Source organism: Canis lupus, chromosome 28 (genome assembly GCF_003254725.2).
Source record: "Canis lupus dingo isolate Sandy chromosome 28, ASM325472v2, whole genome shotgun sequence".
In the NCBI taxonomy this organism is placed as follows: domain Eukaryota; kingdom Metazoa; phylum Chordata; class Mammalia; order Carnivora; family Canidae; genus Canis; species Canis lupus.
In genome coordinates, this window is record NC_064270.1 from 24,781,861 (window position 1) to 24,801,089 (window position 19,229).

The 19,229-nt window shown below is 49.7% G+C and overlaps 1 protein-coding gene across 2 annotated transcripts in view; it reads left to right on the plus strand.

Annotated features, from left to right (window-relative positions):
• Positions 1–5,829: 5,829 nt before the first annotated feature.
• CASP7 (caspase 7) overlaps positions 5,830–19,229 on the plus strand; it is a 30,206-nt gene continuing 16,806 nt past the window's right edge. For both annotated transcript variants that reach the window (XM_025467272.3, XM_025467273.3), the window contains exons 1-2: positions 5,830–5,974; positions 13,405–13,514. In XM_025467272.3, the coding sequence (XP_025323057.1) occupies positions 13,405–13,514 (110 nt within the window). In that variant the 5' untranslated portion in view covers positions 5,830–5,974. The remainder of the gene's footprint in view (positions 5,975–13,404; positions 13,515–19,229) is intronic.

Consider the following 19,229-nt stretch of genomic DNA (forward strand, 5'->3'; position numbering starts at 1 on the left):
CGAATACCTGCATTTACACATCAAAGTCCCTGTTTTGCAAATGCTCTGGGAGTGAGGCAGGGGGTGGACAGTAGAGGGTCCAGGACTTGGCCAGGCTACCACTTAGTGACCTTTGGTCCAAATGCTCTGCGATGATAGCTGGGGGTCCCTAGGTGGAGAGAAGTCAGTGAGGGTGTGTGTGGGGGTGTAAAGCAGGTGAAAAATGCACCGACACTAAGGAGAGTCTGCAGTCTGAGGCTCCCACGGATAGATGGTGGGGCCCAAGGCTGCTTTTTCAGCAGGAAGAAGACCCTAGGTGGGACTCCTGGCTCTGGGAGACTTCCATGCTGGCAGGTGGTACAGGGCACCTGAAGAGAATGTGAACAACAAAGAGCAAAGCCTATGTTCTTCTCTGTACCGGGCTTCTCAGGCTTGATCTGGGAAGCTGGCTACAAGTCCCAGGAACCACTGAGAAAGGAGTCCACCCCAGTCCAGAGGGATGAAGAATTACAGTCAGGTTTCATTTAAGGTAAAGGCCATGTAACACTTCTCCATCTAAGGTGTGACTGTCCAGGACAGTGGCTGCTGCTTCTCAGTCACCTTCATGAAAACAAGAATTACCAGAATGAAGCAGCTTGAATTTGACTTGTACCATCACTTCTGCTTTTAAAAGGCATCTATTAGGTGTCAGAAGTCATGAGGAGAAACAACCCCAGTGAACTGGAAATGGACACCATCAGTGACCACTCACTGCTGGGGTAAGATCCACATGGCCCTTGTTTGCCTGGAAGGGACCATGGGCCACCTCTCCCTCGTCTATCCCACCCCGTTCACATCCCCTAGAGGTACCCTCCACCTGCCCGCCACAGTGACTACCTCAGCCCATTCAAGACTTAGCTGATGAGCACACTACATTCCTGTGGCTTTTGGGATTGGTTCAGCGCATTTTAGCTTGGGTTCCAGAAAACACAACATGAGGCAAAGAACATGTTCAAGGACTTTATTCAGAGGGGTTGTCCCAGGGAGCAGAAGTAAGGACGCAGGAGAGAGGTGACAGTCAATAGGAAGGTTAATTGTCAAAGTAGCCACGAGCTGATGTGAGGTGCATTGGACTGCTTGATCCCCATCTTCCAAGAGGCCATATAAACAACTGCTACAGGGAACACCTGCTATGGGAAGGAAGGCGGAAGAGTGTATCTATGGGCCTGTCTCCCTTTGGTGAAAGTTATACCCTGCACGTCCATGCTCTGTGTATGCTCATGGCATCCCCCAGCATCATGCCTCAACAGCAACAGGGGAAGAAAGCAGGGGCAACAGAAGGCCAAAGATACTGTTGGCCGTGCCCCTGTGAAGATGGAAGCTCACACTGAGCTAGCTGCCCCTGCTGGGGCTGGATGGGCACAAGCAGACACAGGTCCTGAGACAGGTGAAGCTGCATCAATCTAACGTGCCTCCTGAGAGGGGTCTCATAGGCTGTCTGATCAGCAGAGAGCCCAGGACTTGGGCTGGGTTGTGGTGACCCAGGGCCAGACAGTGGAGAGTCCTGGTCGTCAGTTTGGATGCTTCTGCCAACACTGCCCCATGTTTCTTTGACTTTTTAAAGTCTTGACTCGTAGGGAGATTGTGATCAGTGAAAAACCCCACATTTTGTTTTATATTAATGGCGGTCGTGTTCAGTATGTGTGTAATTTATTTTCTTTTTGAACTTAAACACAGCACTTACTCAGCTCTTCAATTTCCTCCAGTTGAGGGTGGCCCCCTGGCTTCAGCTGGGCAAGATCTTTTGGTACCTTGGTTCTGTCATCCAGAATATGAGGTAATTCTTCCTGGCTCTGAGTCATTTCCAGTGCCCTCCAGGGCCGTGGATGTGAAATGGTTTTAAAATTGCAGAGATGACCAATTCAGAATGAGGAGAAATCTCCCTACCCTTTGCCATGTCACTTTGCTTGGACTGGAGTTGTTCCTCCAATGCTGGGGAGGGGGGAGGGGGGTGTCAACCTTAGTTTAGGTTCCCTCAAAAGCAGAGCTTGAGGCAAGGACTTGGATGCACATAGTTTATTTGGGGAGTGCTTCCATAAGGCAGGAGTGAGAGTTTGAGTGAGCCAGAGAAAGAAGAGCTAATAAAGTCAAATGTATTATTCTGAGCTATTTACCACTGTGGGAACATAACATAACATAACATAACATAACAGCTACCCCAACTTAGAGCTGGGATAGAGAGCACCCCACCCTCCCTACCCCAAGGCTGAGATCCAAATCTTGTTGGAGAGTATGGCTGTGGCTCACTAGATGGCAGAGAAGTCACTGTGGTGCCACTCTGGTGGAACTTGCTAGAAATTTGTCCTCTAGAACTTTCTGGAAGCCTACCCTCTGGATACTAGAGAGAGCTGTTCATAGGGAGGTATGAATTCTCAATGGGAGAATTCTGCTACAAAAGCATCTGAAGGAGTGCCAATGTTGCTGGGTTCTGCTGACTACCAAGCATAGCAGTAGCTGGGCACTGGGGAAACTTCTATAAGAACCTGGTTCTCCAGGAGCACACCAGACACACCAGAACCAGGAAGCAAAACCTCTTCCTCCTGCAGCCTGGCCTGAGCTGTGCTATGAAGAATGGGAGAAGTATCACCGGTGGCACTCCTTGGGGGTGCTGTGCCTATTGGGAGGAGGGCTCACGAGGGCTGGAAGGAAGGACCAGAAGAAAGTGCCAGAGGGACCAGCCCAGGAGCACCCACGAGGCTAGCCCTCAGGAAACCGTCTGAATAATCAGGTTGGGGGATTTTTCTGGGGTGAAGAGGAAGACTCATGTGGCAATCATGTGAGTATGGAAAGGAAGCTTAAAACAATGACATGGGCCAAGATTGGAGAGATACATGAAATAGTTAGAATTGTCTTTTAGATCCAAAGTATAATTACTATAAGGGAAAAATTCAAAATTATTTCTTCCCTTCCATTGCCCCACGATTTTATTTGTTAATACTGTGAACAATAACTTTGCAGTTCCCCAGACCAGAAAGAAAGTGCAAAAAGAAAGAACTAAGGAACTGAAAAAGAAAAAAAAAAAGTTTTCCTTCAAACCATCTTTCTACGGACACCTGAGTGGCTCAGTGGTTGAGCATCTGCCTTTGGCTCAGGGCATGATCCTGAAGTCCTGGGATCGAGTCCCACATCGGGCTCCCTGCATGGAGTCTGCTCCTCCCTCTGCCTGTGTCTGTCTCTCTCTCTGTCTCTCATGAATAAATAAATAAATTCTTAAAAAAAAAAAACATATCTTTCCTGAGCCAGCAATGAATTCCTGTGTGCAGTACGTTTTAACGTTTGCATTATATAACCTATGGTAGCTAGAGCCTTCTTGTGAATGGAAAATTCATTATTTTTTAGGCAACCTGGTCCTGGCTCTGCCGCTAGCCAAGTCTGGGATAGGGGCCACTCCTCTGAGCCTCAGATTCTTTTCCTATAAAATGAGCAGAGGGATTTGTTGCTAAAGCCCTTTCCAAAATCTAACATTGTGTTTCACTCTCTTTCATGAATAACTTGCAAAAAATTTAATTTAAATTAAATTTATGGATCAGTAACTAATTTTCTTTACTGATAGGGAGTTTTCATTTCTTAAATGATTCACAATAAATTCCTTCAAAAAGCAAATTATCTCAGTGTCTACAGGACTCAGTTACCACTTACATTTCAGAAACATGATTGATAGAGTAGTGCAGCCTGTCTTAGCCAGTCTGGGCTGCTATAACAAAATACTACAGACCGTGTAGCTTATAAACACCAAAAATTGATTTCTCACCATTCTGGAGGCTAGAAAGTCCAAGATCAGGGTGACAGCATAACAAGCTTCTGGTAAGAGCCCTCCCTGGGGATGCAAACAGTAACTTCTGCTTACATCCTCAGAGGGTAGAAAGAACCAGAAAGCTCTGTCCAGCCTCTTTTTAGAAGGGCACTAATCCCACTCACCAGGTCTCCATCCTCATGATTTAAGCACTTCCCAAAAGCCCCAACTCCTAATACCATCACGTTGAGCATCAAGTTTCAACACATGAATGGGAGTGAGGCACACAAACTTTCGGCCTATTCCACAGTCAGTGGAAAAGTAACGAGACTGCTTAAAATTTTTGCAGAAGTTAATAAATTATAATTACGCCCTGACACTTACCTGGGGCCAGTCTTTCTTAAGTCAAGAAAGTGTCCTCACCTGGGCGAGATCCTAGAGACAATACTGAAGTCTGAGGCCCAGGATAAAGCAAGCAAACAAAAAGACAAGATGTGGTTCTTGCCCGATCTCACGCCATGAAGGTTTCCATTCATTCAAGGCCCAGGAAGTTCTTTAAACGCAATTATTTCTGGTATAAATAAAAGTGTCATTTTGGGGATCCCTGGGTGGCTCAGTGGTCCAGCACCTGCCTTTGGCCCGGGGCGTGATCCTGGAGGCCGGGGATCGAGTCCCACATCGGGCTCCCTGCATGGAGCCTGCTTCTCCCTCTGCCTGTGTCTCTGCCTCTCTCTCTATGTCTATCATGAATAAATAAACAAAATCTTTTTTTTTTAAAAAGTGTCCTTTCTTCTCAGAGCCTCAACGCGTCATTAGTTAATTAGTTGCTGTCCCAGAGGCGTCTTGGAGAGAAAGGCATTGCAGGCGCCGGCTTCGGCCCAAGGGTGAAGAAAGGCAGAGTGCGGGGCTGTGGGAGCAGCAGCCGGGCGGGGGGCGGGACCAGGGGCGTGCAGGCCCCGCCCGCGGTGGGCCGGGTCACGGCCCCATGCCCAGTGGCCGGCACTTGGGGGCGCTCACTACTCTGGAGGGACCTCCGGCAAGTTCGCCGCGCTGCGAGGCGGGAGCTCGCCACCCGAGAGCGGAGTTCGAGTCCTGCCGCCCCCGCGAGTGGACACCGCACGCCCACCGGCGGCTCCAGGCCGGCCCCGGAGACGGGGACTCCAGTGCTGCGGGCGCCGAGCACCCCCTTCCCAGGGTCGGGGGCCCGGCGGGGGAAACGCCGTCTGGCTGTGGGAACGGGGTCCCCGCGGCGGGTGCGGAGGCCCGAGTGGGGGTGCGGACGGGGGCCGCAGCGGGAGGGGAGGAGGCGGGGAGCCCGGCGGGCGCCCGGTCCTCGAGCGCCGCCGAGTCCGCGGGGCGCGCTCTTCGGCGCGCGGCCGGTGTGCAGAGCGCGCCCCCGGGTCGCTGCGGGCGCCGCCGCGGGCTCAGCAGGTGCAGGTGCTCTCCCGGGGCTGCGGGAGAACTCTCCCAACTCTCCGAGGGCGCCGTCCGGGGGCGCGGCCAACTGCGCCCGGGCGCCTGCCACGTCCCCCGCCACGCGCGCGGCCCGCCGCGTTCTGCAGGGCGCGGGCGCGCGTGGGGGCGGGCCTCGGGGCGCGCGAGACACCGCGGGGAGAGCGCGGCCGCGGGAGCGGGAGGAGGTGCCCCGGCCCCGCCCCCGGCCACGCCCCCGGCCACGCCCCCGGCCCCGGCTCCGTCCCGCCCGGAGGACTGGCCGCGCGACTCCGCCCCCGGGCCCCGGCCCCGCCCCCAGGCCCCGGCCCCGCCCCCAGGCCCCGGCCCCGCCCCCAGGCCCCGCCCCCGGCTCCGCCCCAGACCCCGACCCCGACCCGCCCGGGGGACTGGCCCGCGCGACTCCGCCCCCCGGGCCCCGCCCCCGGCCCAGGCCCCGCCCCCCCGGCCCCGCCCCCGGCCCCGGCTCCGTCCCGCCCGGAGGACTGGCCCGCACGACTCCGCTCCCGGGCCCCGGCCCCGCCCCCAGCCCCGCCCCCGGGCCCCGCCTCAAGCCCCGCCCCCGCCTCCAGCCCCGCCCCTTCCCAGGCCCCGCCCCGACCCCGGCTCCGCCCCCGACCCCGCCCCGCCCCGGGGACTGGCCCGCGCGACTCCGCCCTCGGCCGCCCGGGCTTTCACTTTCGCTTTCTTGCGGGCGGCCCCAGACCCTATCCGCGGAGGGACCGAGACGGACGCCAGCCCCGCCGCCCGCCGCCCGCCGCTGCGGACACGGTAACCTCGCGGCCCCCCTCGCGCCGAGTCCGGGGAGAGGGCCCGGCCCAGCTCGCTCCGCTCCGCCCAGCCCAGCCCAGCCCAGCCCAGCCCAGCCCAGCCGGCCCTCGGTTCCCTGCTGGCCGCGGGCCGGGACAGCCCTGCAGCTCGGCTTTTGGGAAAGGGGGCGTGGAGGGAGCCGGGAGGGAGGGGGTGGCGGTCTCGCCCGGCTGACCGCGAGCGCCCCGCTGTCGGACCACCCTGGGCGCTGGTCCCCGCGCCGCTCTAAGTCAGCCGCGGGCCTCGCTGTGCCCGTCTGTCAAATGGGAACGGTGCTGATCGCGGCCTGGGGGGCGCCGGGAGGATGGAAGTTGGTCACCGGTGCATATAGCAGGAGGGCCTGGGTCAGGGCTCAGTGTGCAGGAGCTGCTGACCTCCTGCCTGGGGCCGCTGGTGCAGGGCCCTTGAAGATCTCTTGAGGAGGTGAAAAAAACAGGACCACAGTCGACCTTGCAACCTTTCACCGTTGTGTTCAAGTTTATCGTAACGGAGCAGTAAAATTACCTGTGGGTTACTCTGTGTGGGCCATGCTCAGGCTCTTCCCTTGAACTCTTGCTCTGGTGGACTGTGTGGCCCTGTCCTTTATTTACTTACAGCCTATTTCCTCCTTCAGGGGCTGCTGACCTTCAGCCCCTATGAACAGCCCTCACCTGGGTTCATAATCCACCTCTGCTTCCTGTTAGTTGTGTGGCCTTGGGCAGGTTACTTAAACTCTCTGAAGAAACCCAGGTTTCTTCTGCAATGGGCAGGGGCTCCAGCCTCCTAGCAGTGCTGCGAGCCTCTGGTGACAGGGGTACCCAAGTACCAGGGGCGCCTTCTCCAAGTGCCAAAGGTGAAAGGTCCTCAGGGCTGCTTCTCTTTGAGCCTTTTAGGGAGATTGTCTTCACTGGGGCAAGAGTGGGGGCAAGTTGCGTTATGCCACTTTTCAGAGGAAGTAGATGCAATGAGTCCTCCCACTCATGGAAAAAAAGTTCAGGATATAGCCAGAAGTGATTTCCTACCAGATATGTACCAGTCGCCTGTTAAAACATGTTTAGGAACAATCACCAGAGAAATATTTTTTCATTCTCTGTAAAAGCTGCTTAAAATATCCGTGAAGGTTGGCAGTTGAATGTGTTCTTGGTCTTGAGTTCTGCTGACAGTGGCGATAATAAGGAATGTTTATTGAACATCTAGAATGTGCTATACTGTACTTAGTACTTTACATGCGTTTTTCCATTCATCTCACAGCCTGTGACTTAGGCATCATTATCTTCCCAATTCACAGATGAGGAAGCTGAGGCTCAAAGAAATTGAGCCCCTTTGTTCAAGGTCCCATGGCTAGTAGATGGAGGAGCCAGTTTAATCCCTGATCTGCTCTTCCCATGACTGGGCTCTCAACTTGGTTGTGTTCTCTGTCCTGTGTCAATAATTTATTCAGACACTGAATGATTTAAACATTTTAAGTATATTTTAATTAAAACATTTATTAAAAAAATATTTATCGGGACAGCTGGGTGACTCAGTCAGTTAAGCATTCAACTCTTGATTTCAGCTCGGGTCATGATCTCAGGATCCAGCCGCTGCATCAGGCACGGCACTGGGCATGGAGCCTGCTTAAGATCTGTCTCTCTGCTCTCCCTTTGCCAATTCCCCCCATCCTTCTCTTAAAAGAAAAAAAAAGAAAGATTTATTTATATTTTTTTAAGATTTTATTTATTTATTCATGAGAGAGACAGAGAGAGAGAGAGAGAGGCAGAGAGGGAAGCAGGCTCCATGCAGGGACCCTGACGTGGAACTCGATCCCGGGTCTCCAGGATCATGCCCTGGGCTGCAGGCGGCGCTAAACCGCTGAGCCACCAGGGCTGCCCAAAAGAAAGATTTATTGAGTGTCCACTATGTTCTGTCCAGAACTTTTCTATAACTGAAACAAAAAAGGGTAATTAAGATACACTCTAGTTGAGATACACTCTCTGTTCGCAAAGAGTTCGAATCTTACTGGATACTAATGACAATAAGGATGACAAGAGCTAACCGGGAGTGCTTACGTGGAGCTCCTGGCAGTGCTAGTGCTTTATGTGCATCACGTACTGATTCATTTAGAGAGAAGATCGACACGTGTAATTGAAGACAGATGCGCTGTTGGATGAGCAGGAGCACTTGTGTGCTGACTGTTCTTTATGGCCTGAACCCTAAAAGAGGATGAACACTGGAAAACAACACTAGGCCTGCCCCATCTAGGCACAGCAGAGCTGAGATAGATAGATTTTCCTGGTGGGCTCTGAGTATGAGTGGAAATACAGGGTCAACACCACATCTTGGCTTGGCTGAAATGATGTGGCCGACATCAGGCACCCTGCTGGGTCAGCACCCTTGTTCTGGGTGAACTTGATTTTCCCCAGAAATCAAGCCTGGCCTCATGGGAGTAAGAAAGTCACTGAATGTTTGCTGTCACCCTACACAGTGCTCAGCATCAATCCAGAAAGAAGCTGTAGGTTTCAGACGGAAGACCCTTCTTGCCTAGTGTTTGGGGGGAAAGCTCATGGAAAGCCTCCCACACTGAACCATAGAAGTGAGACTGAATTTTATGTCTTGGTAGCCAAGTCCAAAGTCCCCTCCATGTGGCTGGGAAGGACAAGGACTTTAAGCTGCACCCCTGCTTTGATGGAGCGTGTGTGCAGTTCCCCTCTGCCTGCAGCACCCCATCCCTGCCCTCTCTGCTTCCCCTTCTCAAACCTCAGGTCAAATATCTCCTTCCCTGAGAGCCCTCCTTAATTCCTCCGAGGCTCAGGAGGGTCCCCTGGTATGGCTTCGGATGGTTGGTCCCTGCGGCACTCACCACAGGGTAGCTCGACATTTGTGCCATCCTTTTATTAAAACCTGCTCCCTGTCAAGGCAGCACCAGGTCAATGTGGTCCCAGCTTCATCCTCTGCTCCTAGCACACAACCTGCTGTGTTATCCCCCCAATAAATATTCAATGAGTGAATGAAGGGGAGTTGCCAAAACTCTTCTCAGCATTCCCCGCAACATCAGAACAAACATCTGGCTTTCTTAGGAGCTGTTTGCTTAGGATTGTCCTTTTTAAAAAGTTGGTCACATTGTTAGCATCCGCAAAAGGCTCAAGGCTTAAAGACCACATGTCAGAGGTAGTGTCTTTTTCTGATGAATCTTGTATGACTTTAACTTGTTATCTTTTAAAATGTTTCTGTGCTTTGCTAACAACAATGCCCATGAAAAGTAACTAAGTCGGGGCAGCCCCGGTGGCCCAGCGGTTTAGCGGCGCCTTCAGCTCGGGGTATGATCCTGGAGACCCGGGATCGAGTCCCACGTCAGGCTCCCTGCATGGAACCTGCTTCTCCCTCTGCCTGTGTCTCTGCCTCTCTCTCTCTCTCTCTCTCTCTCTCTCTCTCTCTCTGTGTCTGTCATGAATAAATAAATAAAATATTAAAAAAAAAGAAAAGTAACTAAGTCTGCATAAAGGAGATGAAATGAAAACTATGAAGAGGGGATCCCTGGGTGGCGCAGCGGTTTAGCGCCTGCCTTTGGCCCAGGGCGTGATCCTGAAGACCCAGGATCGAATCCCACGTCGGGCTCCCGGTGCATGGAGCCTGCTTCTCCCTCTGCCTGTGTCTCTGCCTCTCTCTCTCTCTCTCTTTGTGACTATCATAAATAAAAAAAAAAAAAAATTAAAAAAAAAACTATGAAGAGTTTCTGCATGCCTGAATTTATGTGTATTTGATTTAGGGACGGGGCTATCTCTGTTCTCAAGAAACATTGCACTCTAATCTGAAAAATCTGCCACCAACCAGCCACTCATTGGTGGCAATGGTGGGGGGGGCTCATGAGGTGTTGAAAAACAAGTTGGCCACATGGCTCCTCTCAGTCATTGTAGAGAGCTGCTGTGGGACCTCTCCCCCCCCCACCCCCATTCTCTTCACCCCACTAAGGTAAGCTGCAAGGTGACATGATAATGCCACTCAGAATTCCATGAGGTGGGCATGTTGACATCTTGGGCGCCTCCTCTCAAGCTGGATTCCTTCTCCTTCCCACCTCCAGAAGTCCTTACTTGTGCTCTGGGGCACAATGTGTTCTGTCAAGTGGATGCCTTCTTGTTCTCCGACAGTGAAAACATCCCAGGGTGAGCCTAACGGGAATGCAGACCTGCATTTGCCAACTGTGGCCCAGTCTACAATCTCTCAGAGATCAAAACAGAAGAAATTGGGCCCTGGAGGGGCTTTCCTCCATTACTAAAAGTTGAGCCCTTCATCAGGAAGGAAACAGGACGTGATTTAGGAAAAAGGACTTTAGCACAGGCTCTGCTCCCAACCTGTTACATCCCTTTTGGCTGTTTCTCCTCCCTTGGGACATTGGTTTCTTCCAGCTTTCCATTCAATTAATATTTATTCAGTAAGCACCTTTTGTGTGTTGGGTGCTTCTGCCCTGATGAGATTAGAATTGTTGTGTTTGAGCTGAACAATAAGCAGAGTGAAAATAGAAGGCAGGGAGAAAGGGGGTGGGAGGAGCTGATGAGATCGGTGTAATTAAGGCGGACCTCCCTATGGAGGTGACATTTAAGCTGAATTCTGAAAACTGTTTATTAGTGAGCTGGGCAAAGATGTCATGTCCAGTGAATGTACAGGTGGTGACTTCCAGAAAGAACTATGAGCCCTGATAGAACCTGAAATGAACATAATATGCTTCAGGACACTGAGAGGGTGCATGGTATGATAGTAAAGGGGGGGAGGTCCTCTGGGGTGGATATGGCTGGCTTCAAATCAAAGTCTTACTATTAATTATTTATGTAGCTTGGGACAAGCTATGTAACTTTTTCTTGCCTCACCTACCTCATGTGTCAAAAAGCAGTGATCACAGGGGTGGTCTAACAGCATTATTGAGAATATTAAATAAGATAATGCTTATAAAACACATAAATAATGAGTCAGTTTTTATTCTTTTTTTAAGATTTTATTTATTTGAGAGAGAGAGAGAGAAGACAAACGAGCAGGGGGGAGGGGCAGAGGGAGAGGGAGAAGCAGACTCCACACAGAGCAGGGAGTCTGACGTGGGGCTCAATCCCAGCACCCTGAGATCATTACTTGAGCTGGAAACCAGAAGTTCAACCAACTGAGCCATCCAGGGACCCCAGTCAGTTTCTATTCTTACTGTTATTTTTAACTCTTTGAAGTAGAGAAAGTAGTAGATTAGTAGGAGACCCTACTTTTTCTGTAAAGGGCCAGGTAGTAAATATTCTAGGCTTCTTAGGCCACATGGTCTCGATCACAATTGCTCAATTCTGGTTGTGAAAGGAAGGCAGCCATAGGCAATATATAAACGAATGGGTATCTTTGTTTTTCAGTAAAACTTTATTTGTAAAAACAAGTGGTGGGCATAGTTTGCAGACTCCAGTACTAGATGATGAAGGGTCTTTTTTTTTTTTTTTAAGGTTTTATTTATTTATTCATGAGAGACAGAGAGAGAGAGAGAGGGAGAGGCAGAGACACAGGCAGAGGGAAAGCAGGCTCCATGCAGGGAGCCTGATGCGGGACTCGATCCCAGGACTCCAGGATCACGCCCTGGGCCTAAGGCAGGCGCTAAACCACTGAGCCACCCAGGGATCCCATGATGAAGGGTCTTAAAATCTAGGGAGATCAGTTTAGATTTGAACTTTGGGGGGGTTTTTTTGTTTTTTTGTTTTTATTTTTTTGAGGATTTTATTTATTTATTCATGAGAGACACAGACACAGAGAGAGGCAGAGACGTAGGCAAAGCGAGAAGCAGGCTCCCTGTGAGAAGCCTGATATAGGACTCGATCCCAGGACCCCAGGACCCCAGGATCACAACCTGAGCCAAAGGCAGATGCTCAACCACTGAGCCATCCAGGTGCCCCAGATTTGAACTTTTTAGACGGTAGGGATCTCTTGAAGATTCTTGAGTAGGAAAATAACTTGCTGGAAATCTATTTTGGTAGAAACATGTAATAAAAGAATCTAATACAGAAAGCTTACATCCCAGATTCCTACTGTTTTTTAATTGGGTTTGAGTGATGCCAGGAAAAGGCTGAGCACTTTATAGCCTGTCAGAAATATGGGGGGAGTTTCTTGTTGCTACAGACCTTGATGGACTTTCCACAGCTTCTTGTTTTTTTTAAAACATTTTTTAAATTTATTTATTTTTTTTTCATTTTTTTAATTTAAATTCAATTTGCCAACATATAGTATAACACCCAGTGCTCATCCCATCAAGTGCCTTCCTCAATGCCCATCACCCAGTTACCCCATCCCCTCACCCACCTCCCCTTCCACAACCCTTTATTTGTTTCCCAGAGTTAGGAATCTATCATGGTTTGTCTCCCTCTCTAATTTTTCCCACTCAGTTCCCTCTCTTTTCCCTTATAATCCCTTTCACTATTTCTTATATCCCACGTATGAGTGAAACCATATGATGATTGTCCTTCTCCAATTGACTTACTTCACTCAGCATAATACTCTCCAGTTCCATCCACGTCAAAGCAAATGATGGGTATTCATCTCTTCTGATGGCTGAGTAATATTCCATTGTGTATATAGACCACATCTTCTTTATCCATTCACCTGTTGAAGGACATCATGGCTCCTTCCACAGTTTGGCTATTGTGGACCTTGCTGCTATGAACATTGGGGTGCAGGTGTCCTGCTGTTTCACTGCATCTGTATCTTTGGGGCAAATCCCCAGTAGTGCAATTGCTGGTTCATAGGGTAGCTCTATTTTTAACTTCTTGAGGAAGCTCCACACTGTTTTCTAGAGTGGCTGCACCAGTTCACATTCCCACCAACGGTGCAAGAGGGTTCCCCTTTCCCGACATCCTCTTCAACATTTGTTGTTTCCTGCCTTGTTAATTTTCGCAATTCTCACCCGTGTGAGGTGGTATCTCATTGTGGTTTTGATTTGTATTTCCTGGATGGCAAGTGATGCAGAGCATTTTCTCATATGCATGTTGGCCATGTATATGTCTTCTTTGGAGAAATTTCTGTTCATGTCTGCTGCCGATTTCATGATTGGGTTTTTTGTTTCTTGGGTGTTGATTTTAAGAAGTTCTTTATAGATCACCCAAGAAACAAAAAATCCACAGCTTCTTATACACAGGGAACTTTTAACAAAATCTTGGATGTCGGATGAGAAGCTCCCTAAGGGCACAGATTTTGTTTCCTTTGCTGCTGTCTCATCCATCTCTGGAACAGTGCCTGAAATAAAGTTGGTGCTCAAGCATTTGAATGAATTGTTGATGCAATAGCCCTAGAGCCTGTGTATGCAAGATTGCTCACCTCCAGGTTTAATTAAAAACTGTTAACACCTAGGAAGTGCTGCTTAAAAATATCCTGAGGCCAGCAATGCCGCTAGATACCAATGTTCTGGTTTGTTTTTCTCTTTCCAGATGGCAGATGATCAAGACTGTGGTATGGAGCAGGCAGCTGGGGACTCAGAAAGCCCAGATGCAGTTGATGCGAGGCCAGACCGGTCCTCCTTTGTCCCATCACTCTTCAGGTAAGTTTCCTTCTTTGCAGGATAAAAGAGGGGCCCTGGGCTTCCTCAGCCCACTATGCCTCTGCCATTCTGCACGTGTGTGGGGAGGGGGACGTTCTGGGCAGGACACCTGTGCTGAGCGTAGAAGATTTGCACAGAGTCCTGTCAGCTGTATGTGACAACAGGAGGGCTCCCATGTGCGCTCCCTGTCTCACAGGGCAAGCCCAGGTGCAGGGGAAATGAAATTACGGGGGTGCCCTGCCCTATATTACATGATGCACAGACCACCTACCAAGGAGACAGTTGATTCACATAAATTTCTACTTGGATTTGTGATATACCCTTAAAATTTAGGTTTTTCCTTTCTTTTTTACGTAAGTAAGATGGAAGGTTCTTTCATCTGGCTTTAAAATTACCATGTCAGGGGTGCCTGGGTGGCTCAGTCGGTTAAGTATCTGCCTTTGGCTCAGGTCATGATTCCGCGGTCCTGGAATTGAGCCTGCTTCCAGCTCCCTGCTCAATGGAGCACCTGCTTCTCTTCCCTCTGCCCCTCCCCCTGCTCATGCTCTCAGTCTCTATATCTCTCATAAAATCTTTAAATATATAAATAAGTAACATTAACTATGTCAAATGCCATTTTGGGTCACTAATTCATTATTTCATTCACTCATTAAGTATCTATGGAGCAACAGAGAGAAGTCTCCTGTACCAAATTTGAACCTGCATTCACCTGTCTCTCACACCAAGCTCTCAACTAGGACTCTCAGCTGCTGCCTTAATGTGCCAGGCTCTGTGTTTGGCCTAGGGCTGCAGCTGGAAATAAGGTCAACAAGATCCACATGGCCCCAGCCCCAGACAGTCACATTCCTGCAGGGAAGGCGGCTATGCAACAAGAAACTGAGGTATGCTGCTGGCATGGAGGCAGGACAGAGCAGGGCACTTGGGGAGTAAAATTGAAAAAGGGACCCACCCTGGTCTTGGGTGAAGGAATGTCCCCTGGGAGATGTGATGTATGCTGAGACTTGATAGAGGGAAGAAGTTGGGGAGGGGGTGGGTGGGTGCCTGAGATCAGGGTGGTGGTGTGTGCTGGCAGGAATGTGGGATGTGGATGGCTGGCAGAAGAGGAGACAGGAGAAATAGGCAGGGGCCAGATTTAGAAGGGCTTGCCTGTAAGTCACATTAAGGATTTGGAATCAATCCTAAGAGCAAGGAAGTCATGAAAGAATTTTAGAAGTAGAGTGACTTAGGGGCATCTGGTGGCTCTGAGTTAAATGACTGGCTCTTGGTTTCTGCTCAGGTCATGATCTCAGGATCATGAGATCAAACCCCACACTGGGCTCCTCTTTCAGCACAGTCTTCTGGAGGTTGTCTCTCTCCCTTTCCTTCTGTCCCTACCCTACCCCTGCACATTTACACACACACACTCTCTCTCTTAAATAAATCTTAAAGAGAAAAATAGGGGTGCCTGGGTTGTTTCGTTTGTTCAACGTCTGCCTTCAGCTCAGCTCATGAACTCAGGGTCCTGGGAACAAGCCCCATGCCAGGCTCCCTGCTCAACAGAGTCTGCTTCTCCCTCTCATTCTCCCTCTGTGCTCACTCTCTTTCTCAAATAAATTAAAAAAAAAGAAAAGAAAAAAAGTAGAGTGACTTAATCAACCATACCTACTTACCAAAAAAAGAAAGAAAGAAAGAAAGAGAAAGAAAGAAGAAAAGAAAAGAGAAAAGAAAAGAAAAAAGAAAAAGAATCGTTCAGGATTGCCAGAGCTGCAGTGCGGGGCAGACCCTGAAGAGGGCAGGGAGCTGTTGCAGCTCTTGGGGGCAAGATGCATCAGGTGGAGAGGAGCGGCCGGACCCCCAGAGATGCCACAGGTCCCAGAGGTAAAAGGAATGGGACTTTGTGACCAAAAGGAAGGAATGGCCGAAGAGGGGAGAGACGATGAGGAAAGTGGCACCTGAACCCCAAGGAAGAGTGGAAGTCATCTGCTGACCCCTGAGCCCTCTGATTAGAGAAAGAAGTGAAGAAATCCCTATTTCTATTGTCATAGTGTCAGAATGGCACCAGCGTTTGCCACCTTTCATAATTTCCCTGAACATTCCTGCTACCTTGGCTCTGCTGCGCAAGAGAACATGACAGTTTTGGGTGGTGCCAGGGACTTGGCCTGTGATGGGCCAAGACTCTAAGTGCAACTCTGAACAACGGGACTTGCCACAAAGAGCAGGTGTCCACGGTCACACCTGGCCTGTCGACTCCCTGCACCTCCAGCTCTGTGTCTTGAGATTCTAACGGGGATTGTTTCTTCCGCTGAATTTCACTCACTGCGGTGACCTGAATATGGCACCCGCTCCCGTAGTCCCCTCAGCAGAGTGCAGGACAAGAAGTATCCCACCTGTCAGGTGTGTAGGTGAGTCAGGAGCTACTTCCAGTACTCTCCACCCCTGATGGCAGGGACCCCACCCAGCCTATCCCATCTCCAGCTCCCTTCTCCAAAGTGTCAGAATTACTGTCAGGTAAGGCAAGGTGGGGGGACAGTTGGCACCTCCTGCCCATTTGTAATTGAAGACACTCGCCTTCCCCTGAGGACCTCAGGGATTCTGGGAAATGAGAAAGAAGTCTCCTCTCCCCAGAGCCTTGGGAGGACTCCTTGGCCCCTGGCAGTTTTAAGCTTTCAGACTTATCTTGGCTTTGTCACCTCAGTGTCACTAGATGGCACCACAGCATCGTTTTATTTCCATTCTGTTGGGCCCTGAGTAAACCCGGCTGTTCTTTAACTTACTTTAAAAAACAAAACAAAACAACAACAAAAAACCCCACTAATTTTATTAAAGTATTTTCTAATTTCCTCATCACTGAAGAACATTTGGAAAACACAGGAAACCACAAAGGAAAAATATTCAAGATATTAATTTAAAATGAATAAAAATGTTTGGACTTGTAAACAGAAACAACTTAGAAGAAATCAGTGTGTCCATTCATTATGAACCACAGTTTATGGAACGAGGCCTAGAATCATCTGTGCATTTGAAGAGGGCTTCAAGGTAACCCTAGCTCCTGGCACAGGGTACCTGCCCTCCAGGGTAGTGGTGTGGTCCCTGCCCTGGTGTAAACTCATGTTGTTACTGAGTGTCTAAGCGCAGCTACAGAAACGGCTGAAAACTGTAGTGTACTGGGAAGCGTGGGGTGTAGGGGCAGGGAGGGAGGGAGGGAGGAGGGAGAACCTGATGCATTGGAATTGGAGTTAGTAGGGGATAGGAAGAGCCTGCCTGCCAGGGCCAGGCCACAATGAAAGTGATGATCAGACTGTGCCTCAAAGGACAGGTTCTTGGGATGTGGGTGGAGGCCCATGGACAGGGTGAGTTTGGACCTGGTGACACCACCGGGAGCCATGGCAGGTGCAAGATGGCCCCTGCCCAGCAGCCTCCTGCATGTCCTCTCTGGGGCACAGTGGAGCTGTGAAATCAGAGGAACCTTTCTCGATTCCGCCCAAGGTCAGTATTAATTAGAAATAGAAGACAAAGTAGCAAACAGATTTTACCCACTCAGATTTCCCCACAGCCTTCTGTGTCCCTGCAGAGGGGTGTGTTTATCCTTCCATTTCCCAAGGGAAGGGGGCTGGGGGAAATCCTCGTTTTCAAAACTTGATAAACTCCCACGTTTTGAGACACTTGTTCAGCTCCCCTGGGCTTTCTGCTTCATGTCATCCTTGTGTTGTTCCTCCCTTTGTGCTCCTTGAGTGTATTTAGGGAAGGCCACTGGCTTCTAACTCTTTCTCCTCCATTGCTACTCGGGTTTCTCCACCAGCTAAGGGCTGTATGTAAACAGATTCCTGTAAGACTATGTGTTCTTTGTAGAATTATAAGAAAGATCCAGGTGGCTTGTCTTCTCCTGTGGAGGGGAGGATGTTTCAGAAGAAGCAATGCTTTGGAATTAGAGAAAAGAACAAAGATCACAGACCTTGAGCTCATTCCAAAGACTATGTTCCAAATGAAGCAAAAGCCATTTGATCACACTCTGGTTAAAAGGGGCTAGGTCTGGCTGGGTACCCCAAAAGAAGAGGAATGTTAAAATATACCCAGGGAGTTGATTTTCCATAAAGGAAGTCTTCAAATTCAGACTGCAGAGCACTGGATGCCTGGCTCCCGAATTTGTACATAAACGGTACTAGAGGTTGACTGCTGTATTTGCAGCAGTGATGACACCACCTAAAACGACAGCAGGGAGCAGGGGTGATATGGAGGCTGACATCCCAGCTTCTGGTCCTGGCCTCCCAATCACCAGTTGAGGGGCTAGCAGGTCCTTTGACTTTGTCGAGCCTGTTTTCTCATTTGCATAATAGGGATGTGAATGCCTTCCATGGGATTGTTTGTGAGAATTGAATAAAGTAACCATCCGCTTGCTGAATTGCCTGATGAAGAAACCATATGTCATTCCTGATGGGGAAGAAATCATACCATTGTAATGTTAAAACTGGAAGACTCCTGAAAACGTGCTTTGTCCAGTCCCCACCTCCAATGGTCAAGGAAAGTTAAGACCAGAGAGGTTAAGTGCTTTACCCATAGTCACCCAGCAAGACCAAGACCAAGACCCAGGTCTAACTTGGGTCCAGTGCTCCACCCCTTAAATCAAGTGCCAGTCACGACTGCAGTGGCGTAGAGCCTTTCAACCACAGTAATCTACCAGCAGAGCGGTTTTTTTCTCCTACCCAGCTGGGTCAGCAAATTTAATTCTTCATTGAAAGTGCTCCCTTTCTGCTTCACTTCAGCTGAGGGATGGACAGCTTTCCAACAGGGCTAGCGATGGGCTTTCTGGTAAAGAAAGCCAAGTACCCATTACAGGAGCAGGGAGCCACACCTCTAAAGCATGGACACAGGATCTAGAAACCTTGAAGCTCCGCACATGTAGAATATCTCCAGTCATGTTAGGTTATGGCTCTCCCAGAAGGGGAAAAATGAGCTGTACGGTTAAAAGAAAAAAATGAAGAAGGAAAGTAAATGACCGGGTTTTCATTTTCAATAAAAATGTTAAAACACTCTTCTGGAACTAAGTTTAGTCATAGAGAAGTTACTCTGAGGGGTACCGGGGGGGGGCTCTGTTGATTAGGTGTCAGACTCTTGGTTTCCACTCAGGTCATGATCTTCAGGGTCATGAGACCAAGCTCCCACATCAGGGTCTGTGCTCAGCGGGGAGTCTGCTCGAGATTCTCTCTCCCTCTTCCTTTGCCCCTCCCCACCTAAAATAAATAAGTACAATCTTAAAAAGAAGAAGAAGAAGGAAGAAGAAGAAGAAAGAAGAAGAAAAGTACTTTGAAACTAAGGCTCCTGGGGATCCCTGGGTGGCTCAGTGGTTTAGCACCTGCCTTTGGCCCAGGGCATGGTCCTGTGGAGTCCCGGGATCAAGTCGCATCGGGCTCCCAGCATGGAGCCTGCTTCTCTCTCCTATGTCTCTGCCTCTCTCTCTCTCTATGTCTATCATAAATAAATAAATAAATAAATCTTAAAAAAAAAAAAGAAAAGAAAAGAAACTAAAGCTTCTTAGTTTAGAAGGCCTGTTGCTTCCCCAGGACACATGTGGTCACAAGTAAGAGATGTACAGTGTGGCCCTGCATGTTCAAACTCCGAGCTCGCTGGAGTTCTGGGTGTTGTCTAGCATGCACCTGTTGTGGAGAATTGCTCTGCCTTTCCTCTGAAAGTGGAAAAGATAAATGCAGTGACTGTAAGAACGCGGGCCGTCCTGTTAGC